General features: G+C 49.3%; 1 protein-coding gene across 1 annotated transcript in view; it reads left to right on the top strand.

The window, feature by feature from the left end:
• Positions 1-24,829, top strand: part of SAMHD1 (SAM and HD domain containing deoxynucleoside triphosphate triphosphohydrolase 1) — an 82,636-nt gene that overhangs the window by 39,632 nt on the left and 18,175 nt on the right. The window contains exons 10-11 of the mRNA XM_065414910.1: positions 12,977-13,068; positions 14,659-14,774. Of these exons, the coding sequence (XP_065270982.1) occupies positions 12,977-13,068; positions 14,659-14,774 (208 nt within the window). The remainder of the gene's footprint in view (positions 1-12,976; positions 13,069-14,658; positions 14,775-24,829) is intronic.

Below are 24,829 nucleotides of genomic sequence, written 5' to 3'. Positions count from 1 at the left end.
CGCGGAAAAGACGGACGAGTCATTACACACACTGAAAGACTCCGGGGCCACTTTACGATCCCTAGGTATCCACACACCTAGGAACAAGAGACGACAAACCAATTACCAAACTCAGCAGCGATTCCGAACCCCTTCATACACTCAGCGCAACAGGTTCTACGACCAGCAGAGCCGCAGACAGAAACACCCAGGAGAAGGCAATCTGCCTTCTCGACTACTGCTTCCCAGCCATCAACCTCCAGACAGCAGATTTGAAGTCTTGGTCGAGGGCTCGAGAACCCCATCGTGCTCAATGCTGGCACCATCTCCCAATGGCAAAATCTTTGGAGATCGCCTAATCCCATTTTACCCCATCTGGAATTCCATCACCAAGGACAGACGGGTATTGGAAATAATCAAAACTGGTTACTCCATCCCCCTTACCTCCAAACCCCCTACCCATCCCCCTTCCATCTTATATCCCTGGGAGCTGTGGAATCCGTACCAGCCGAGTACAGAGGGAAAGGATTCTATTCTTACTACTGCCTCATGCAGAAAAAGACAGGAGGTTGGAGACCTATTCTAGACTTAAGGTGACTCAAACAAATTTATAAAAATACAAAGATTCAAAATGTTCACGCTAAGCACCATAATCCCAGCATTAGAGAGGGAGGACTGCTTCTCAGCCCTTGACCTCCAGGACATGTATTTTCACACATCCATTCACCCATCGCATCGGAAATTTCTGCGATTTACAATAGCACAGGACTATTTTCAGTACAAAGTCCTACCCTTTGGCCTTTCCACTGCGCCGACGGTATTTTTCAAAGTACTCGCCATAGTATCAGCACACCTACGCAGAGAGGGCATAATGATATTCCCGTACTTGAACGACTGCCTGCTGAAAGCACTAACACTGCAGACAGCCATACAGACCACCCAACTTACAATCCATCTCTTTACCTCCTTAGGTCTTCAAATAAACTTTCAAAAGTCAACCCTAACACCAGTCCAGCGCCTCAGATTCATTGGGGCGGACCTCCACTCCCTCGAAGCAACTTCTTCCCTTCTGTAGCTGGGTGGTCACCCACTCCTGCCTTAAAAGGCTTAAAACAGCCTGGGGAGAGGGCTGTGGCAGGGAAGGAAAAGCGGGGCTGATTGGGGGAAGCGGCCTCAGCTGGGGGCCACGCCCCAATCAGGCCACGGCTGGCTTAATGAGGGCCCAGGTGGCCCTTATAAGAGGGCTGGGGCCAGAAGCCAGAGACAGTCTCTCTCTCTAGCTTCTTGAGGGAGAAGGGCCTGGCTGCCTGGGAGGTGACAAAAGATACCTAGAGTGGAGCAGGGCGGGGGAGTTCCAGCCTGGAAAACCCCCAGGCTGCAGGCCTTGTTAAAGGCCAAAGAAGGGTACTGGGGTTGCAGAGGGCAGCCCAAGGGTAGGCAGAGGCAGCAGGTCCAAACCCCCTTTGCCGGTGATGAGTGGCACTTACGCTGCAGTCTGCACCAGGGAATGGGGGGTAGGTGATGACTGGCAGTGGCCATAGATTGAGGCGAGGTGGGGATAGAGGGTGGGGGTTCCCCAGAGAGGGGCAGCACCAGGGGGCAGCACCCCGGCATGAGAGGAGCACCGGGGTCCAGGAGGGACTCGGGCCTAGCGGCAAGCGGGAGACCGGCCTGCAGAGGGCGCTCCTCGGTCGAAGAGCCAATTCCCAGGACGTCCAACAGGCAGCGCCGCACCGGTGAGTCCAGCCCCGAGACACCTTCCAATAAAATGCTTTCAGACTCTAGCTACCTTAGTCTCAGCAGCATGGAACAGACCGCAGGTTTCTGCCAGGATGTGCCTACAGCTTCTAGGCCACATGGCCGCTACGACCTGTGTCGTCCATCATGCAAGGTTACACATGTGCTATCTTCAAGCCTGGCTACGGACACAGTACGTCCCTCACAGGCACAGCATGCACAAACTCCTCACCATGCCCAATGCTGTCAAGGATTCCCTGTTATGGTGGACCAACCCAGACAACATCTGCACTGGAATGCCCTTCATACAGAATCCGCCTGCCATTACCATTACTACGGACATGTCCCTCCTAGGCTGGGGGGCAAACCTACAAACGCATTCTGTTCAGGCCTGCTAGTCTACAGCAGAGTCCCAACTTCATATCAATCTGCTGGAACTTTGCACGGTTCGCAATGCCTGCTCACACTTCCTGCCATTGATCTGAAACAAAATGTTACAGATCCTCATGGACAATGTCACCAGTATGTTCTACATAAACAGACAAGGGGGAGCACGATCACATTCCCTATGCATGGAAGCCATGCACCACTGGGAATGGTGCATCAAACACAACGTCCACGTGATAGCATGGTACTTACCTGGCTGCCAAAACAACATGGCAGATGCTCTGAGCAGGAGGTTCTATCAAGACCACGAATGGGAGCTGAACACGTGGGGCATCCAAGAAATCTTCCAATTGTGGGGGCTCCCAATGATAGACCTCTTTGCAACCTCACGAAACTCCAAATGCCCCCGATTCTGCTCCAGGGCAGGACTTGGCCATCACTCTCTCGGCGATGCCTTCCTCATCAAGTGGAATGCCCCCATCCTCCTCATACCCCGAGTACTCTACAAGATAAAACAGGACGGGGACAGAGTGATTCTAGTAGCCCCCACATAGACACAACAAATGTGGTATCCATACCGTTTCCACATGGCAGTCTGTCCACCGCACAAGCTCCTGCCTCTGCCTCGACTCCTGTCGCAGGCCGCATCCTACATCTGGATCCCCAGAAACTTCAACTCAAAGCATGGTTACTCCATGGCTCTTGGGATCTGAAATGACGTTCTACAGAATTACAGAGCCTATTGTTAAACAGCCATAGGAAAACTACCCGGCGCGCACACACAAGTGGAAACGTTTTGAATCATGGTGCCAACGTAAACTTGTGTCGGCCTCTTTATCCCTTATTCTAGACTACCTACTGGAATTCAAACTAACTGAATTTCTATACCCTCAGTCCGCGTCCACCTGTCAGCCGTTACGGCTTTTCATCATAAAATTGAAGGATTCTCTATTTTCACACACCCCATCACCAAACGTTTCTTAAAGGGCCTCTTGAACTCCCATCCAGACATGAGAAAACATGCCCCACCAAGGGACCTTAGTCTGGTCCTCCACGTCCTCACCGGACCCCCTTTCAAGTCCTTAGCTATAAGCTCCTTATTACACCTGTCTATGAAGGTTGCGTTTCTAGTGGCCATTACATCAGCCAGACGTGTGGGAGAACTAGCGGCTGTCATGGCTGACCCACCCTATACCATCTTTTTTTAAAGATAAAATGTGTGTCAGACCACATCCTAAATTTTTAAAATCTTGTTTCGCAAGTCTCCAAAACTATTTCTTTCTATCACTGATTGATCGATCCAAAGGACACACCATTTCTTAACAACGCCTGTCCAAATGGATATCAGACTGAATCAAACTTTGCTATCTCCAGTACGAGCGACAACCCCCTACAGGGATCTGCCCATGTTCTACTAGGAGTCTCTCAACATCGATAGTCTTTCTCAACAACATCCCTATTGGGGAAATGTGCAGAACCGCAACCTGGACTTCACTGCACACTTTTACACAACACTACGCGTTGCTACAACACGTATCTTCTGACACCCTGTTTGCTCACACGGTGCTCTCATCCGCTACGACTTCAACTCCGAAGCCCCCTCCTTCCTCCAGAGGGCACTGCTCTAAAGTCACCTAAAGTGGAGCACACACAGGGACAGCACTCGAAGAAGAAGAAGAAGAGGAAGTTGCTCACCTTGTGCAGTAACGGAGGTTCTTGGAGATGTGTGTCCCTGTAGGTGTTCCACTACCTTCCCTCCTCCCCTCTGCTTCCGAGTTTTCTCCTATACAGACTCTGCAGTAGAGAAGGAAATGGGGGAGGGTTGGCTGCACAGCATCAGTTAACAGCCTGAGGCAGTGCGAGACGGGGTCTGCGTATGTGCGGCCCAACTGGGCACTGCTATCTTAAATCTCCAGCTACGAGTGCAGGGGCACGTCAACACCTAAAGTGGAGCACCCACAGAGGGACACATCTCAAAGAACCTCCGTTACTGCCTGCACAAGGTGAGTAACTTCCTCATGTCAGTGTGGCTCCAGAAGTATTGTGGACTTTTAGATGAGCAGTCTGCAAGATGAGCAAGTAATGGAGCTCTGATCTCCTGGTTGACACAGAAACCTCGTTTATGTGTAGCCTATAATATGGAGATGAAACACTCATTCCTTCTGCCTCCAGAACCTCAGAAATCTTTTAGAGCAGGGGCGGGCAAACTTTTTGGCCTGAGGGCTGCGTCGGGTTTCTTAAATTGTATGGAGGGCTTATTAGGGGAGAGGGTTGTGGCCTGGCCCCGCCCTCGCCCCCCGGGACTCCTGCCCCATCCAACCCTCCCTGTTCCCTGACGGCCCCTCTGGGACCCCTGCCCCATCCACACACCCCCATCCAACCCCTCTTCTCATTCCTGACGGCCGCCCCGGGACCCCTGCCCCATCCAACCACCCCTTCTCCCTGTCCCCTGACTGCACCTGGAACCCCTGCCCCCTGCCACCTCATCCAACCCCCCCTCCTTCCTGACTGCCCCCCAGGGCCCCTGCCACCATTCAACCCCCTGTTTCCCCCCTGACCACCATCCACACCCCCGCCCCCAACTCCCCTGCCCTCTATCCAGCCCCCCCCCCCCGCTCCCTGCCCCTTTATCGCGCTGCCTGGAGCACCGGTGGTTGGCGGCGCTACAGTCGCGCTGCCTGGCTGGAGCTGGGCCATGCCGCTGCCACCACGACCACCACCACCGCCATGCAGCTGCACTGCTCCAGGATCTCACAGCCCTGCCGCCCAGAGCATTGCGCAGGCGGCGGAGCAAGGGAGCTGAGGCTGCGGGGGAGAGGGGACAGCAGGGGAGGGGCCAGGAGCTAGCCCCCTGGGGCAGGAGTTCGGGGGGCGGGCAGGACGGTCCTGCGGGCCGTAGTTTGCTCACCCCTGATTTAGAGGAAGCAGCAGAGCAGAAAAGAATAAGTTCTTCTTCGAGTGCTTGCTCGTATCGATTCCAATTAGGTGTGTGCGCGCCGCGTGCACGATCGTCAGAAGATTTTTACCGTCGCAACTCTCGATGGGTCGGCTGAGGCGCCCCCTGGAGTGGCGCCCTCATGGCACTGGATATATGCCCCTGCCAACCCAGCGCCCCCTCAGTTCCTTCTTACCGCCCGTGACGGTCGTTGGAACTGTGGAGAGCGGCATAGCTGACCTCCACATCCCTAGCTTACTCGTTGTGTTATAGATATTTCTTTAGTATAGTTTAACAGTTTTAGCAGTTTTAGAGTAGTTCTTAGTAAGTTTTGTATATATAGTGTATATAAGTTGAGGAAACGGGGTTTATCCCCGTTCCTCCGCCCTGGTACAGGGCTCATGCCCAAGTCTCCGGGTTTCAAGCCTTGCTCGGCCTGTCTCAAGCCGATGCCCATTGGAGACCCCCACGACTCCTGTTTGAAGTGCCTGGGGGAAGCTCATCAGCCTGACAAGTGCTGCATTTGCAAGGCTTTCAAGCCTCGCACAAAAAAGGAGCGGGACTTCCGTCTAAAACAGCTCCTAATGGAAGCGGCACTTAGCCCGGTGCCCTCGGCACCGCACCCAGACCAGGCGCCATCGTTCCGAAGCTCGCCTCCGGCACCGGGGCAACCCAGCACCAGCAAGGTCCCTTGGCACCAGACGTCTCCGGCACCGGTACAGACGCAGCACCGCTCGCTGTCTCCGCGGCCCAAGAAGCAGCACAAACCACCTGCTGCTCCTTCCCAATTACAAGCGCCGCCCGTGGCCTCGGGGAACAGCAACCCTGCTGGATCACAACATGAAGGCGCTAACTCCGGCACTGTCGATTCCGGTGCCGCAAGCGCCGTTGAGTCCGGTGCATATACGCTCCCCGGTGGCACACCGTGGTTGAGCTGGGCCTACCATCCACTCCGAAGATCTTCTCCACCGCTTGAGACCTGATTGCGCTGACTGAACCTGGACCGTCTCAGCCTCCTGCACCGCCGGTGCGGACTGTCCCATCCATAGGGAAGCCCGCCTTCATGCGACCTCCATCGCAGAGCGAGACAGCTCGGCACCGCTCTCGATCCCAGTCCTGGTCCCGCAGATGGTCCCGGTCTCGGCACCGCTCGCAGTCCCGGCACCGATCTCCATCTCGGCACCGGTCGCACTCGTGGCGCCGCTCCACCTCCCGAAGGTCCCCCTCCCGGTACGATCGGTACCAATCCTGCTCCTGGCACAGATCGCGTAGCAGATCGCGGTACCGCCCGCACCGTCGGTCTTCGTCCAGATCCAGATTGGCCTCCCGGCACCGTTACGACCGTCAGTCCCGGTCCCAATCACGGTACAGCTCGGGGCCCCGGCACCGGTCCCCAGCTCCCAGGCGTGCACCGGTAGACCGTGACGGTACAACGCAGCAAGCGCGTTCGGCACCGCCTTGGCCTTCTCGTCCTAATTTGACGTCATCCCAAGTGGCGAGTAGCTATAACGTCCAGGGCCAGGACGCGGATGGCGCTAGCCAGGGGCCAGATGAAGGACTGGATCCCGACCACGGTCCCCCACAATGGTCATTCTGGACCCCTTGGGCATACCACCAAGCCCAAGGTGTCCCCTCAGGCGCTTCTCGCTTGGCTCATTCGGAGCCTAGAGTACCTGAGGCCACTGTTAGCCGTCCTCCCCCGATAGCTTCGGAAGTGACTGCCCTGCCGCCTGAACAGGCTGATGTCCCTACTGACGTGGACCTAGGGCAACCGGACCCTCCTCAACCTGACCTTCTCCACAACCCACTAGTCCAGGGATTGTCTTCGTCGCCTGACGAAGCCGTGGCAGGCACGTCCTTCTCTGGCCCTCCACCTATAGATCTTCGTGTGCACCAGGACCTGCTGCGTAGGGTAGCACAGAACATGAACCTGCAGGTGGAGGAGGTGACGGAAGTTGAGGACCCTGTGGTGGACATTTTGTCGGCCGATGCCCCCACGCGGGTAGCTTTACCCTTCATTAGGACCATTCAGGCTAATGCCAATACTATCTGGCAGTCCCCGGCGTCCATCCCTCCCACAGCCAGAGGGGTGGAGAGGAAATACATGGTGCCCTCTAAAGATTCAGTATTTGTATGTGCACCCCCCAACCTTGCTCCCTCATTGTCTGTAAACGAGAGGGAGAGGCATGGCCAACAAGCGCCCGCCCCTAAGTCCAAGGACGCTAGGCGCCTGTATCTGTTTGGGCGCAAGATTTATTCAACTGGTGGCCTACAGCTCAGGGTAGCTAACCAGCAGGCCCTCCTGAGCCGTTATAACTAGAACACCTGGAACTCGATGGGGAAGTTCAAGGAGTTGGTTCCCCAGGAGTCCAGGGAAGAGTTTGAGGCCTTGCTGGAAGAGGGCAAGAAGGGGGCAAGGACATCCCTGCAGGCGTCTTTAGACGCAGCTGACTTGGCAGCTAGAACCCTAGCCTCGGGAGTAGCTATGCGCCGCATTTCATGGCTACAAGTGTCCGGCCTTCCACCGGAACTGCAGCCGACTATACAGGACCTGCCCTTTGAGAGCCAAGGTCTCTTTTCAGATAAAACTGATCCCATACTGCAAAGTCTGAAGGATAACCGGGCCACCATGCACTCATTGGGCATGCATACCCCAGTGACGCAACGCAGGCCCTTCCGGCCCCAGCCGCAGCACACTTACTCTAACCCTCGACCGCGGCAAGACTTCTCTAGAAGGCGTGGTCGTGACAATCTGGTTCGCAAGCAGGCCAGAACCAGGGCCCCCATAGGCCATCAGCGGGGCCCAGACAAAACTTTTGAAGCTGCGCTCGAGGACGGAGCACCAGTCTCCTCCCAGGATCCTTCCCTACCTTTCTCCAACCGCCTCTCCTGTTCCCTCCCTGCGTGGTCCCGCATAATGTCAGACCACTGGGTCCTACGCACGGTAGAAACTGGATACCATCTTCAGTTTGTTTCGCCCACTTCCCACCCTCCCTCTTCAGGGACCCTTCTCATGAACATCTCCTCTTACAGGAGTTACAAGCGTTCCGGTCTGTTGGAGCGGTGGAAGAGGTACCGAAGGACTTGAGGGGCAGGGGTTTTTACTCCCGCTACTTCCTAATCCCCAAGGCAAAGGGGGGACTTTGGCCCATCCTGGACCTACGCGGACTCAACAAATTCATGCTAAAGTTGAAGTTCCGCATGATTACCCTGGGAACCATTATCCCTTTCCTGGAGACTGGTACGCTGCCCTCGACATGAAGGACGCGTACTTCCATATAGCGATTTACCCACCATACAGGCGGTTCCTTCGCTTTTTGGTCGGACAGCAGCATTTCCAATTTACGGTCCTCCCCTTCGGCCTGTCCACAGCACCAAGGGTCTTCACAAAATGTATGGCTGTCGTAGCGGCCTGGCTCCACAGACATCAGATCCAAGTGTTTCCGTACCTCGACGACTGGCTCATTCGGGGTTGGTCACAGCTACAGGTGCGGTCTCATGTTCGGTTCGTTATGACCTGCTTCAGGCAACTGGGCCTGCTGCTCAATGCCGAAAAGTCCACTTTGGAGCCAACCCAAAGAATAGACTTCATTGGGGCAGTCCTGGACTCAAATCTCGCCAGGGCATGCCTACCGCAGGCCCACTTCCAGTCCATGATGACCATTATCCATGGCCTCTAAAGCTTCCCGACCTCGACAGCACGCACGTGTCTCGGTCTTCTGGGCCACGTGGCCTCGTGCACCTTCGTGACCAGACATGCCAGACTACGCCTCTGCCCGCTTCAGACCTGGCTCTCGTCAGTGTACCGTCCAGGCCGGGACAGTTTGGACACAGTACTCACGGTGCCGTTGGAGGTCTTATCCTCTCTGGGTTGATGGCTAAACCCCAGCCTTGTTTGCGGGGGGATGCCATTTCATGCTCCACAGCCCTCTCTAGCCCTCACCACGGACGCGTCATCTCTGGGCTGGGGCGCTCACCTCGCGGACCTTCGCACACAAGGCCTTTGGTCCGCACAAGAAATAACCCTGCACATCAATGTCAGGGAACTGAGAGCAGTACGTCTGGCGTGTCAGGTATTCCGCGAATCTTCACAGACAACACAATGGCCATGTTTTACATCAACAAGCAAGGCGGAGCGCGGTCGTCCCTCCTCTGTCAGGAAGCCATACATCTCTGGGAATTCTGCATAGCCCACTCAATCGACCTGGTGGCGTCTTTTCTCCCAGGAGTCCAGAACACCTTAGCAGATCGCCTCAGCAGGTCCTTCCTGGCTCACGAGTGGTTGATACGTCCGGATGTTATTCATTCTGTTTTCCGGAGGTGGGGATTTCCCCACATAGACCTTTTCGCCTCTCGCGAGAATCGGAAGTGCCAGGTGTTCTGCTCTCTCCAGGGACGTTCCCCGGGCTCCCTGTCGGACGCCTTCCTGATACCGTGGAAAGACCACCTGTTCTATGCCTTCCCTCCGTTTCCGTTGGTCCACAAGGTCCTTCTGAAGTTACGCAGAGACAAGGCCCGCTTAATCTTGATTGCTCCAGCGTGGCCCAGACAACACTGGTACACCACACTCCTCGATCTGTCGGTGACCAAACCAATCACTCTACCATTGTGGCCGGACCTGATTACTCAGGAACACGGCAGGTTATGTCATCCGGACCTGCAGTCCCTCCACCTGACTGCTTGGATGCTGCATGGCTGACTCAATCCGAGCTGTGTTGCTCCACTTCGGTGCAGCAAGTGCTCTTGGGGAGCAGAAAGCCCTCCACTAGGTCCACATACCTGGCCAAAAAATGGAAGCGCTTCTCCTGCTGGTGTGCCCTAAACAACACTGTCCCTATGGGGGCGCCAGTACCTACCATCCTAGACTATCTCTGGTCCTTGAAACAGCAAGGCCTAGCTGTCTCATCTATCAGAGTCCACCTTGCAGCGATTTCAGCCTTCCACCCGGGCGAGAACGGGAGCTCAGTCTTCTCTAGTCCCATGGTAAGCAGGTTCCTCAAGGGCTTAGAATGCCTGTACCCACCAATTCGTCAGCCGGCCCCTACGTGGGACCTCAATCTGGTCCCATCTAGACTCATGGGTGCCCCCTTCTAGCTGATGGCCACCTGCTCGCTTCTGTACCTGTCCTGGAAAACAGCTTTCCTCATCGCTATCACATCAACGAGACTAGTCTCAGAACTTAGTGCCCTCACATCGGATCCACCGTATACGGTGTTCCATAAGGACAAGGTACAGCTGCGACCACACCCTGCCTTCCTCCCTAAGGTGGTGTCTGCCTTCCATGTCAACCAAGACATCTTCCTCCCGGTCTTCTTCCCGAAGCCGCATGCTTCGCGAAGGGAACAACAGCTACATTCCGTAGACGTTCGCAGGGCTCTTGCCTTTTACATCGAACGTACGAAGCCGTTCAGAAAGACGTCCCAACTGGTCGTAGCGGTGGCAGACCGGATGAAAGGCCTTCCGGTCTCTTCGCAGCGAATCTCATCTTGGATTACATCATGCATCTGTGCATGTTACGACTTGGCTGGTGTCCCAGCTCCACGACTCACTGCCTATTCCACTCGGGCTCAAGCTTCGTCCTCTGCCTTTCTGGCTTATGTGCCCATACAGGAGATCTGTAGGGCAGCGACTTGGTCATCCGTGCACACTTTTGCTTCCCACTATGCCATAGTGCAGCAGTCCAGGGAGGGTGCGGCATTTGGTTCAGCGGTCCTTCACTCCGCAACATCTAACTCCGACCCCACTGCCTAGGTAAGGCTTGGGAGTCACCTAATTGGAATCGATATGAGCAAGCACTCGAAGAAGAAAAGACGGTACTCACCTTTGTAACTGTTGTTCTTCAAGATGTGTTGCTCATATCCATTCCAAACCCGCCCTCCTTCCCCACTGTCAGAGTAGCCGGCAAGAAGGAACTGAGGGGGCGCTGGGTCGGCAGGGGCATATATCTGGCACCATGAGGGCGCCACTCCAGGGGGCCCCTCAGCCGACCCACCGAGAGTTGCTAGGCTAAAAATCTTCCGACGATCGTGCACGCGGCGCGCACACACCTAATTGGAATGGATATGAGCAACACATCTCAAAGAACAGTTACAAAGGTGAGTAACCGTCTTATTCTACAGTGTTGATCCTTTTTGTTGAAAACTTTATAGAACAGAAACAAAGTTACACCTAATAAAACCATAACCTCAAAAATAGATAAAACATTTTAAAAGCACAAAAATTACTTCCCTCACTTCTCCAGTTACTTATGCATAGGGCCCTACCAATTCATGGCCATGAAAAACGCGTCATGGACTGTGAAATCTGGTCTTCTGTGTGCTTTTACCCTATACTATACAGATTTCATGGGGAAGACCAGCGTTTCTCAAATTAGGGGTCCTGACCCAAAAGGGAGTTGCAGGGGGGTCACAAGGTTATTTTAGGGGGGTTGCAGTATTGCCACCCTTACTTCTGCACTGCCTTCAGAGCTAGGTGGTTGGAGACTGGTGGCTGTTGCCCGGGAGCCCAGGTCTGAAGGCAGAGCCGCCACCAGCAACAGCGCAGAAGTAAGGATGGCAATACCATACCATGCCATCCTTACTTCTGCGCTGCTGCTGGTGGCAGCCGGCCAGCCACCGCCACTCTCCAGCTGCCCAGCTCTGAAGGCACCGCTGCTGCCAGCAGCTGCGCAGAAGTAAGGGTAGCAGTACTGCAATCCCCCCCACAATAACCTTGCAACCTCCCAACAGTTCCTTTTTGGGTCAGGGCCCCTACAATTATACCACCGTGAAATTTCAGATTTAAATAGCTGAAATCATGAAATGTCAGATTTTTAAAATCTTATGACCATGAAATTGACCATGAATTTGGTAGGGCCTTACTTATGCAACATAGAACCTGCAAGGCCTGGGTGTCTGCTCACAGGACCGAGTAGAATCTAGTGGGACTTCTGAGACGACAATAAATCCCAGCGAGATGGGTAGTGGGAAGCTGATGCACTTATAGGTATGTGGATAACTTTATCATGTGCCTCTGCAAATTACCACATGGCTGTTTCCTCCATGTATGAGGTTTGTGTGTACGTATATTGTATTATAACATGTATGTGTGTATACCATCAGATATTGCAGCGTGCCTCTCCATACTAGAGTGGTAGCCAAGGAATGCAGAAGAGTGTTCAGAGCTATTAAGTCAGTTTGAATAATAAATTAATCTCCTTTAGTTGAGAGGTTATTTTCTTTACTGTTTGCATACTTCTAGAAGGGTAGCTATAAAAAAATAATCACAGATGGTATTTCTGATCTTATTGCTGGCAGTAACCATCTGGCTGAAAAGTCAAATCATTTGTAGGTTTAATAGTGCAGCAGCCAAATGTCCAGGAGTGTAACCATTGATTACACTTCATTCTGGATCTAACATCAGAAAAATTTACTGTCTGCTTTGTAAACATGAAACAGTTTCTTGAAGATACTAGAGTGTTAAAAGTAGGGCTTAGACATCATTGCTTACAATGAACTACTTCCAGCAGGGAGATTTCACACTTATTGCATGTTCATACTGTCCATTGATTATGGTGCTGATCACTTTGTAAAGCCTCAGGCATAAATCTGTCAAATACAACGTTCAACACTTTTCTGTTGCATTGTTTACAATGTAGTATTTGATACCTTCAAAATTATTTTCAAAATGTATCCTCTTTGTTGATCAGTCACCTTACAATCTCTTTAATTGCAACTACAGAAGCTAGAGTGGAAAAAGCATAGTAAAATTGGGACTGTACTCACATTATTACAAATCCAGGTGTAGAAGCTGCTCCTGACTTCAGAATGGTGAAAATCACCCATTCCGTTGTACAGTGGAAACTGAACCGTGACAGTTACTTTCTTTGAATCCTCAGTGCAGTATCCAGTTGACTTGAGTCAATATACAAATGAAAGGTAACTTCATCTTTCGTTGCAGGAGGTTGGAAATCTGTATGACATGTTCCATACACGGAATTGTTTGCACCGCAGAGCTTACCAGCACAAGGTTGGCAACATCATTGAAACAATGTAAGTGTCCATTGTGTATTTTGATTGTTCATGGTTAAGGCTATGATTTTCAGTCTGTGGTGGCTGGGAGCTGCTGGGTACCATGGGTGGTGGGGGGCCCCCAGGAGCTCTGAGCCGCCAATGGTGGCAGGGGGACCATGGAGCTCTGAGCTGTCGATGGTGGCAGGGGGACCTGAGCTCTGAGCCGGGGTCCCCGCAGCTGCCCAGCCGCTGTGGGCGGTATGGGGACTCTACAGCTCCCCTTTTTGTCATGGATATTTTTAGTAAAAGTCGGGGACAGGCCAAGGGCTTCCATGAATTTTTTTTTTATTGCCCGTGATCTGTCCATGACTTTTACTAAAAATGTCTGGGAGAAAATCTTAGCTTTATTCATGGTGAGTTGCTGAGATGAATGAAAACCTGTTGAGTTAGGATTTCTGTGAAACCAAGCACGTCTTTGTGCCTCTGTAAAAGGCACAAATGAAGTTTTGTATATGCAGTTTTACAGGACCCTATCTGTACCCTAATCTGTGAGCATGCCTTGGTCATTCATCACACCAAGGAAATTTGGCTTATATAGCCTTCTGCCTTTTTTGGTTCTAGATTGATTTTTTTTTTTTTTTTTTTTTTTTTAAATAGACAATCTGAACCCAATAGATTTCCAACTACTAGAAATAGCTTCACTCCTCTGAACTTTACTAGTCTTAAAATGTTATGTTAAATCCATTTTGGAATATGTAAATAATCAATAAGGTATAAAGTGGTGTAAAATCCAGCTGATTTCCATACTCAAGACTTAATTTTAAAATAAGCATTTAAAGTTCTGCAGTATGGTGGTGGTTGTGCTTTTGTTCATACATATAAATAAAAAAAAAATGAAGGAAATAAGAACTCTCCCCTACCACACTGAGAACCAGTTGACAGCAGATTGATCAAGCTCAGTAATAGAGCAGATGTCCTTTTCATACTGTCTTTTTGTCCATAGACACTGGATGTCTTTAAACTGTTAAAATTTAGGAAGAGCCTGACTATTTTAGAAAAACTGTATTTTTAAATAATTTTTTGCCACGTGCAGTGGGTGAATAGCTCTGACAGACTGATGCACTAATACTTAGAACTTACCTGGCAGCTTACCTCAAAAAATGCTTTACAAACATTCATCCAACTTAGTTATTAATTCATGGAGCTATTTAGTCACCACCAAGTGTGTTCTGCTGTGCAGTACTTCTACATTATAACAGTCCGAGTGTCGGCCACTGACTTCCATACTCCTACAGTCAACCAAACAGTAATGTCAAACATGCAGTCGGAAGCACTGCATAATGGCAGATTTCTAGTTCATCAGAATTATGAGGGTTTTAAGTGAAAGCACTCTATTAACTAGTCGAAAGGTCAGTTATTTACTGTCTGGTTGCTTCAGCTTCTGCATTGACTCACCCAGTTACGAGCCCGGTTTAGGCAATGGGAGACGTGAAATGTTACAGTATAACTGACTTCTTCTGGCTTCATGCTTGGAATGCTTATTAGCTAATGGTCCTTTATTTGTAAACTTTGTGGCTTTTCATTTTCTCTTTTAAAAACACTAAATCCATATCCTATGTCTCAAAATAGGATTACAGATGCCTTCCTAAAAGCAGATCCCTATATTAAAATAGAGGGCACTGGTGGAAAACACTACAAGATTTCTACAGCAATGGAGGATATGGAAGCTTACACTAAGCTAACAGGTAAGCTTTCACTGATGGTGACATGTTCGTGCCAGCTTACATGGGGTATCTGTTTATAAGTAGGCTAGGCAGAATTTGATTTTTTTTTTTTTTTTTAATTTGGACAGATAGATTTTTATCTTTAAAATTTCACAGTTCACAATTATGGGGGGTGGTGTGTATCAGACATTTACTGACAGTAGACTCGTAGACTTTAGGGCCAGTAGGGACCATCGTGATGATCTATCTGTCTGATCTCCTGCACATTGCAGACTACAGAACCTCACCCACCCACTCGTGATATAGGCCTATAACCTCTGGGTGAGTTACTGAAGTCCTCAGATCTTGATTTAAAGACATCAAGTTACAGAGAATCCACCATTTACTCTAATTCAGGCCAGCAAGTGACCTGTGCCCCATGTTGCAAAGGAAGGTGAGAAACCTGCAGGGTTTCTTCCAGCCTGGCCTGAAGAAAAATTCCTTCCTGACCCCAAATATGGTGATCATTTAGGCCTGGAGCATGTGGGCAAGACCCACCCACTGGACACCTGAAGGAGAAGTCTTTGTAGTAACTCAGAGGCCTCTCCATCTAGTGTCCCATCTCTGGTCTTTGGAGATATTTGATAGTAGTCACAGATGGGGCGTATGCCATTGAAGGCAGCCTCATCATACCCATCCCCTCCATAAACTTATCAAGCTCAGCCTTGAAGCCAATTAGGTTTTTGCTCCCAATACTCTCCTTGGAAAGCTGTTCTAGAACTTCACTCCTCTGGTTGTTAGAAACCTTTGTCTAAATCCAAGCCTACATTTGCTGGTCAGTTTATATCCATTTGTTCTTGTGCCAGCATTGGCCCTTAATTTAAATAGCTCCTCTCCTCTCCCTCCCTATTTATAGTAGGGCTGTCGATTAATCGCGGTTAACGTAAGCGATTAACACAAAACAAATTAACTAGATTAAAAAAGAAGTCACGACTAATCGCAGTTTTAATTGAACCGCTAAGAATAGAATACCAATTTTAATTTATTAGAAATATTTTTGGATGTTCTACATTTCAAAATATATTGATTTCAATTACAACACAATACAAATTGTACAGTGCTCACTTTATATTTTTTGATTACAAGTATCTTTTTACAGTGCAAATAAAACAAGAATATTTTTCACTTCACCTCATTTAAGTACTGTAGTGCAGTCTCTTTATCATGAAAGTGTAACTTACAAATGTAGAATTTGTGTTGTTTTTGAGTGCTATGTTTAAAAAAAAAAAAAAATGTAAAACTTTAGAGCCTACAAGTCCATTCAGTCCTACTTCTTGTTCAGCCAATTGCTAAGACAGACAAGTTTGTTTACATTTACGGGAGATAATGCGGTCCGCCTCTTAATTACAAAGTCACCTGAAAGTGAGAACAGGCATTTGCATGGCACTGTTGTAGCCAGTGTTGCAAGGTATTTACGTATGCACTGGCAGCCAAGCTCCCCCCTCCTCGCCGCCTCCTTCCCCCCAGCACTTCCCACCCTCACCCTCCGCCGCCTAACAGCTGTTTGGCGGTGTTTAGGACTTTCCAGGAGGGAGAGGGAGGAGCTGGGACACGGCACGCTCAGCGGAGGCCTCCATTGGAAGAGGCAGAGCAGGGGTGGGGACTCGGGGGAAGGTGGTGGGGCTGGGATGGGCAAAGGCGGGGTGGGGCAGGGACTTTGGGGAAGGGTGGAATGGGGGCGGGGCCAGGGGTGGGGGAGAGGGTCGAGCACCCACCGGGCAGAGGGGAAGTTGGCGCCTATGGTGCCAGGTATATTAAACGTTCACATACCCCTTCATGCTTCGACTACAATTCCAGAGGACATGCTTCCATGCTGAATTTAAATTGGTATTCTATTATTGTTTAAGAGTGCAATTAAAATTGTGATTGATTATGACTATTTTTGTAATCTCACAATTAATTGTGATAATTATTTTTAATCGTTTGACAGCCCTAATTTAGAGTGCAATTGTATCTCCTCTGAGCCTTCATTTTGTTAGGCTAAACAAGCCAAGCGGCTCTCGTAAGGTAGGTACTCCATTCCTCTCATCCTAGTAGTCCTTCTCTGCACCTGTCTCAGTTTGAATTCATCTTTCTTAAACATGGTTGCACACAGTATTCCAGATGAGATCTCACCGGTGCCTTGTATAAAGGTAATAACACTTCCCTCTTGTGACATAGTGCACTCACTTCTTGTGAGTGCCTCCTCCTGTCAGCTGGGTGCTATCCTGCACTCTCCTTTCTCTGCTCCCAGCTGCCCCTGTTGGCTGTTAACCTCGTCAGGCAGGTCTTTGGTGGCTCAGCTCTCTGGCCAAGTTTCACAGAGTCAAAACGCATGAATGAACCCCTTCTGTGGTAACAAAGTCCAACAAATGGTTGGCCTTCTCTGGGGTCTTCAACCCTGTCTTAGGGACTGTTTAAATTCTAGCCCCTTTGTTGGATTTTTAGTACACAGTCTTATCCCCTTCTTGGGGCTTAGGCCACTTCCTCAGCAGCCCTTGGGGGGACCCTGGCCCGCCACTACTCCGGGTCCCAACCCAGGGACTGTATAAACCGCAGTTACGTACTGCTTCCCTTTAATAGTTGCTGCTGCTGCTGCATTCCCTGTGTTCAATCCCACTTGGTCCCATCACCTTCTGGGATCTCTGCCTATTCCCTGTTTGAGCAGGGTCTCTCCCAGTCCTCCTTGTCTGGACAGTTTCTCAGTCACTGTCCTGATTTCTAAGGGTTTTCTCTCAGGCCTCTTTGCTCGGAGAGCTTCACAGTCCTATCTCTGCTTGAGCAGGGCCTCTCCATGGCCTCCTTGCTGATCCATCTTCTTCCATTCCTTGTAGGCTTTCTGCTTTCTTTTAATAACCTGTTTGAGATGCTTGTTCATCCAGTTTGGTCTACAGCCCTTCCCTATGAATTTATTCCCCATTTGGGATGCAGGCTCCATGTTTCTGTTATCCCTATAATATCTAGTTTTACTTCTCACACGAGTAGTTCTAGTTCCTCCATTTTGTTATGCAGGCTTCTTGCATTGGCATACAGACATGCTGACTTTAGTTGTTTCTGCTTGGCTTCGCCCAGATTCCTCACCCAATTGGATACAGTCATTCTACTGCCAGTATCACCTATCTGACTGTTAATGTAATTGATATTGACACTCTCTTCCATCATCTTGTCCGCTTTCCTACCCTCTATTGTTTCTTTCTCCATTGCAGTATCGTTTTTTACTGGATTTCCTCCTCCTTAAAATCAGTCATGGAGATTACATGGGTCTCTCCCAACCTTCTCCCCTGAATTTCTGGTTTAAAGCTTTTTTAATCAGTTGTTCCAATCTCCATCCAGAAGGCTATTTCCCTCCCTTCTCATGTGGAGTCCATCCCATGAGAACAGTCCTCTGTCCGTGAATGCCTCCCAGTGGTCGAACATTCCAAAGCCCTCCTTGTAGCATCATTGCCTGAGCCATCTATTTATCATCGTCTTGTCTCACTTTCACTCTCGTCCTCTAGGGACAGATATAATCCCACTCAAGATCACCTGAGCCTCCATTTCTTTAAGCGTCTTCTCCAGCCTGGCAGTGTTCCTTGATGCACCCCAGTGAGAATCCAGCAGTATAAATTGTCCCCATGTGAAGGACAATCAGTGGATTCTTTCCTGTTTCTATTAGGATTGTATTACACCCTCAGGTCCACATCCTGTGTCTTCGCTCCTGGCAGACAGCACACCCTTCTGTTATCCAGATCAGCACTGGTGACAGGCCTGTCTGTTCTTCTTAACAGGGAATCCCCAGTCATGTAGGCCTGTCGGTTCCTGGTTTCGGTGCAATTCTCTGGCCTTCCCCCTTCTGTTCTTTCTAGCTGCAAGTCATCTTGTCGTCTGTTCTCACTTGCAGTCTTCTGTGAGTCATTCTCTATCCTCCTGTGGCTCCAAACTCTGGCTATGTCCATTATCTCAGCCCCTTTTCTTGTAGGACTAGCCACTCTTCTCTTGTTCCTTGCTGTCCCATTTTCTGTTACTGCCTGCCTCTCCCATTCACTTTCCAACTTAACGAACCTGTTCCTCAGTTCTATTTCTCTTTTGCCAGCCGATCTTTGCCTCTGCCTCATTCTTGTAGTCACATGCTTCCACTGGCCACTTTCCTCATCTAGCAGTCTACTCTCACAGTTCTCTGGTCCAGCTTGCATCTGCAAGTCTTGAGGTTTCCCTTCAGCCTCCTCTCTCCTTCCCTCCATCATCCGTTCAAATCCCTTTCAAAATTCAGTCATCATTTCTAGCTGTAGCTCCAAACCTTGAATCTTCTCTTCTGTCAGATCTGTCAGGCAGCACTTCATACAAATGGAGCACCTTTCAGGTACCCGCTCCAGAATAATGTACATGCCGCAGCTTCCTCATTCATTTATCTTTGTTGTCTCTCCCATTATTCAGGTTACTATCACTGCTGTTTCTGTAGATGTCCTAGTCTCCCCTCCTAAGCTCCTGTCAAGAAATATCAGTGGGGGAAGACACACACGGGCATCCTCTCCCAAACTGCCCTGTTTTCAGCTCTGATTTGCTGGCTCCTGTGCCTCTGGCTAGTTGGCTGGCAGCCTTTATAGGCCTGCTGATTAGGGAAGCCCCCCATTAAGATTGATCTGTGATCAATGGCTCTGATTCTCTCACAAGACACTACCCCCACCAGACTATGCAAACTGAAAACCAGCTGAAACTAACATTGGGATTCAAAAAGTTAAAGCTTTATAAACTGTTAAAACACAAATTATCAACATCATATGTCAAAATATACCAAGTAAATATCCTTAAATCAATAATTCACACCTGTTGTACAATTTGCTTGCTAGTCCATTTGTAACAAGCTTATTGGCTGGTCTGTACTGAAAAGTTACATGGGCATAGGTACATCTCTCGGGTATGAAAAATCCAAACCCCTGAGAGACTTAGATAAGACCACCTAGCCCCTGGTGTAGGCAGTGTTAGGTTGACAGAAGAATCTTCCATTGACCTAGGTAGTTCAAGGCCCAGGAAGGGGTTCCTCAGGTCACCATGCCCCCGTACTGGCTCTCTTAGAACACCATATATCACCTTGTATTGATAGCATGGAGGCCCCAGTACCAATATTTTCATAGATTCTAGGACTGGAAGGGACCTTGCGAGGTCATCGAGTCCAGTCCCCTGCCCTCATGACAGGACCAAATACTGTCTAGACCATCCCTGAATTTCAGTAGGACCACTGTGGTACGGACTCCTGCAAGCGCCGACAGTCTTGGTATTGAATTCTTCACAGTGTTAACTCTTTCTGTAGAACCAGAATTACTGCTGTTGTCAGTGGTTAAACTTTCATCTGTGTTACCAACTGCTGCTACTTGGGTACTGAGCACACCTGCGGTACCAAGTAGACAGCATACTGAGGATTTGCTTAAAACCCCAACTAGAATTGCTCCTCTTTTGGTTCAGACAATAGCAGGGAGGTGTTTCCATCTCCTTCCTGGGAGATGGTGTCATCTCATTCCCTGGGGTCTAGGTTCTTTGACCCTGACACATCAAAAAGGGGTTCTTGAGCACACTGCTATTATCCAAGGCTTAAGAATTCTAGGAGATACTACTACTTGGTACTAACGGCCATGGTCCCCTGGACTGTATCCTTACCCAACAACTTTGGCCATACTGGACACCATGGGGATTACAACCTGCCAGGAAGCCAGCTTCTACAGCCCAGTGTAGGGCTAGGTTTCCCTCTCCACCATTCACTGGGGAGCTTAATAGCAGGAGCAGGGCTCTGGGGAGGACTTCCAAACTGATGATCAGACCAATCATTTCCACCTCCTGATGAGGCTGTGCTGCCTTCAACATCCAGTATTCATCAATAAGACCTTTCAGGATGGTGGAGATTCCAGTGGAAGTTGTCCAGGACAAGTCTTGGAAGCTCCTGGATATTTTACATACCTCCATGCCAGGGCACCTTGTAGTGCCCATCAGTGAGGGCTTTTTGGAGCCAGCCAAGCTGCTTTGGCAAATGCCTGCTTCCTTGGTGCCAACACCAAACAGGCAAATTGGTGTTGCCGGGTGCTCCTAACAGCCTTTGAGCAATTCTGTACTCGGTGTCTGGCTCACTGATTGGAGCAGCAAGTCCATAAGAGGACAAAGCATCAAGGTCTGCCGAAATCAACAACCTGAGACAAGGATCCCAAAACATTAGATTTATTCAGATGCAAAAATTACTCATCAACCAGCCTGCAGATGAAGATTGCCAGTTTACTGATGAAGTGGCTAATTAAATTGGGACTCTTATCTCCCAATTTTCTGACATGATCCCTCTTGACCTCAGAGGAATTAAAATCTTGGTGGCGCAGCTTCTGATACGTACTGATCTTCAAGCATCCCACACAGCCCCCAGATCTATGGCCACCTCAGTTGCCATGAGAAGGGTCCTCTTGGTTCCAATCTGGCATCCCAAAAGAGGTGCAAACAGTAGAAGATCTGCTGTGTGGTGGATGCACCTTCTTAACCCAAGGACTGATCATCCTCTAAAAGACTCTAGAGTAACCCTCAGGTCTCTGGAATACTTGCTTCAAAAAGGAAGCAAATCAGGCCTCAGCCATACTCCAGGCAACCCTACTTTGCACAGCTCAGACCATCTGCATCAGCTGTTTCAAAGGAGGAAATCATCTGTTTTGACTGCATCATCTTCCCATCCTGCAGCAACTTCGAGGCAGCAAATTTGTCTCCTTGGTCAAGAGCGACATACAACCCCTGCTGGATCTTTCTTTTATGTCCTTACAGTTAAGGAACTATTTGCTTTGTTTTCATGGGGTCTGGAACACCATCATTATGGACCGCTGGGTCCTAGAAATCATAGAGATGAGATATGCCATCTAATTCCAGACTCTCCCCATCACTCACCCACCTTCCTTCTCCCTTGTCAGGGATCCCTCTCAGACAGTATGCTGCATCAAGAAGTGCAGTCACTTCTAAATCTCTGAGCAGTAGAAGTAGTAGCTGAAGAGTACAAGGGGAAGAATTTTTATTCCCATTACTTTATCTAAGGAAAAAAGGGGGATGTTGCCCTATTCTGGACTTGAGAATGCTGAACACCTTCATTCAGATTCAAGCTCAGGATGGTTACCCTGGCCTCTATAATTTCCTCTCTTGATCCACAGGACTTGTACACAGCTCTTGACCTCCTGAATACTGACTTTCATATAGCAATCCACCTGACCACAGGAAATAACTAAGGTTCCAGGTGGGCAATTCGTGCTACTAGTACAGAATCCTGCTACGTGGTCTATCCATAGTGCCCAGGGTATTTATCAAACGCCTTGTGACAGTGGTACTTTACCTGATGAATTGAGAAGTCCAGGTTTGCCCCTGTCTAGATAACTGGCTTATTTGGGGAAAGTCTCTGCAAGAGGTGACCAACTCCATACAGCCGACTCTTTGTCTTTTTGCCTCCTGAGGACACAATGTCAGCAAGAAGTCAGTGTTAATTTCTGCTCGAAAAATAGAATTTATAGGTGTAGTTCTGAACTTTATTACAGCAATGGTCTGTCTGCCCTAGGGCAGACTCTAAGCCATAATAAATCTGGTCAACCACCTACAAGTACCTCAGATGTCTGTAAGAACGTCTCAGACTTCTGGAGCACATGGTTTCCTTCATCTACATAACTCAGCATGCCACACTTCACCTTTGATGCATATAAGGGTGGTTGACAGACACCTAAAGATGAAGGGTACAGGTCCTTCCAGAAGTTCTGTCATTGAACTGGTGGAAGGATCCTCTAAAAGTATGTAAGGGAGTGTCCTTCTCTGCACCATTGCCATAGAAAACTCTGGTAACAGATGCCTCCAGGCTGGATGGGGAGCCACCTATGCAATCTTCTGACACCAGGTTTATGATTTCAGGAAGCCTAGTTACATATAAACATCCTAGTGCTAAGGGCTGTTCATCGAGCTTGTACAGCATTCCTACCAGCTCTGAGAGGTTTAACTTTTCTGATCATGACTGACAACACTACAGCAGTGATTCATATCAGTAGGCAAGGAGGAGCAGGATTCACCCCTCTTTGTCGAGAAGCAAATTACCTTTGGAATTGATGCCTGTGACATGAGATTACTCCCATAGTGCTTTTAGCAGGCTGGCAGGATGTTCTGGCAGATCACCTCAGCAGACAGTTTTCAAGCAACCATGAATGGTCATTGTAGCATGTGATCATTCAGGACACATTCACCAGGTGAGGTCTACCTGCTATAGATCTATATGCAACAGAACAAAAAAAAATCATAAGTTCTGCTCCAGAGGAGGCCAGGATCAGGGATCTCTGTCGGATGCTCTGGATCTAATGTATGCATACCCTTCAATTCCACTAATCCCAGGAGTCTTTGGGAAACTGAGACAGGATTCCACCAAGATGACCATGCTGGCATCTGGCTTGAAGCAGTTCTGTTTCTTAGACTTCGTGACTCTCTCCATTTGACCTCCAGTCCAGTTACGTCTTCAGCCATAAGTGATATTGCAAAGGGAGGGGCAGATCCTCCATCTGGATCAAACTTCCCTTTACCTCACAGCATGGATGCTGGTTGGCTAATAGCAGTAGAGAGGAGCTGCTCGTCAGAAGTACAACATATTCTTAACCACAGCAGAGAAGACTCAGCGAGGCATGCTTACTCAGCCAAATGGAAGCTGTAGTAGAAAGAGAGCCTGGAACACGGGGCCTGGTGCAAGAACCAAAATCGGCAAGAGTCAGGCCCTGTTACAAAGCAAATGCCTGCTTAAAAGTTTGCTGTCCAGTACGTGAACTTTGCAAGAATATGGCTGGCGTTGCTAAAACACAGGCATTCCTAAGAAGTACTGGGCACTAGGTATTCACATAAATACATCCCAGAAGGCTAATACAAGCACATCCCGATATAAAGTTGTGGTATAAACACATTCCCCGAAGATGGTACACAGCTGACCCCTCCTAAAGATAAGGTCAGGATGACAGGGTAATGAATAGGAGTACTTGTGGCACCTTAGAGAGTAACAAATTTATTTGAGCTACAGCCCACTTCATCGGATGCATAGAATGGAACATATAGTAAGGAGATATATATACATATACAGAGAACATGAAAAGGTGGGAGTTGTTCTACCAACTCTAAGAGGCTAATTAATTAAGAGAAAAAACTTTTGTAATGATAATCAAGATAGCCCATTACAGTTAGTTTGACAAGAGGTGTGAGAATACTTAACATGAATAATGAATGGAGATGTTTTGTTTGAACCAACAGGTACAAAGTGTAGGGTGGTAACTAACCACATCAGAGGAGTAATACGTAACTTGTTTGTATCAGTGTATAAAAGAGAAATCATAGGAGGGGCGTCTTTGTCTGGCCTAGGGGGCAGTGGAAAGTCCTGTTGCTGATAGCTGAGTCCTTGCCACTGGGCACTTATGTGTTAGTGTCCCCGTAGAGTCTGCTGGGCGCTAGTATTGTGTCTTGAGGGCAATAAACCTGCCTGAGCTCCTTGATCACCGAACTGAGTGTCTGTGGGCTTAGAAGGGCTGTCGAGGTCTGCTGGGCCAGCTATCTGTGCAGGGTTGGTATAGCATATGGAGAGAGCACACACACGCAGGCCAACTGACAACAGAAGCCAAGCTTCACTGTTGGACTCATCATCAGTTACCTTCATCTCAAGCTCAGATACCTGATATACTGGAATACCTCCTGTCCTTGAGGAATTCAAGATTGTCTAGAAGTTCCCTTAAGATCCACATAGCAGCCATTTTAGCTTCCCGTCCTCCCATGCAGGGTCACTCAACATTCTCACACCCCGCAGTAGCTAGGCACTTATGTGCATATATTCCACTATTCAGGAAGTCTCCCCCTCCTTGGGATCTCAACCTACCGATGGGTTTAATGCATCCTTTGAGCCCCTGGCTGTGTTTCCTCTTCCACTTGTCACTAGCCTTCCTAGTGGCAGTAACATCAGCTAGAAGGGTGGGAGATTACAAGCACTCATGGTGGGCCCCCCCATACACAATATTTCTTAAGGACAGGGGGGCTCACCCAACATTTTTACCAAAGGTTGTTTCTGA

Source organism: Emys orbicularis, chromosome 12 (assembly GCF_028017835.1).
Source record: "Emys orbicularis isolate rEmyOrb1 chromosome 12, rEmyOrb1.hap1, whole genome shotgun sequence".
Taxonomy (NCBI): Eukaryota; Metazoa; Chordata; order Testudines; family Emydidae; genus Emys; species Emys orbicularis.
Note: the sequence above shows the minus strand (reverse complement) of the source record. Positions and strands in the feature narration are given on the sequence as shown.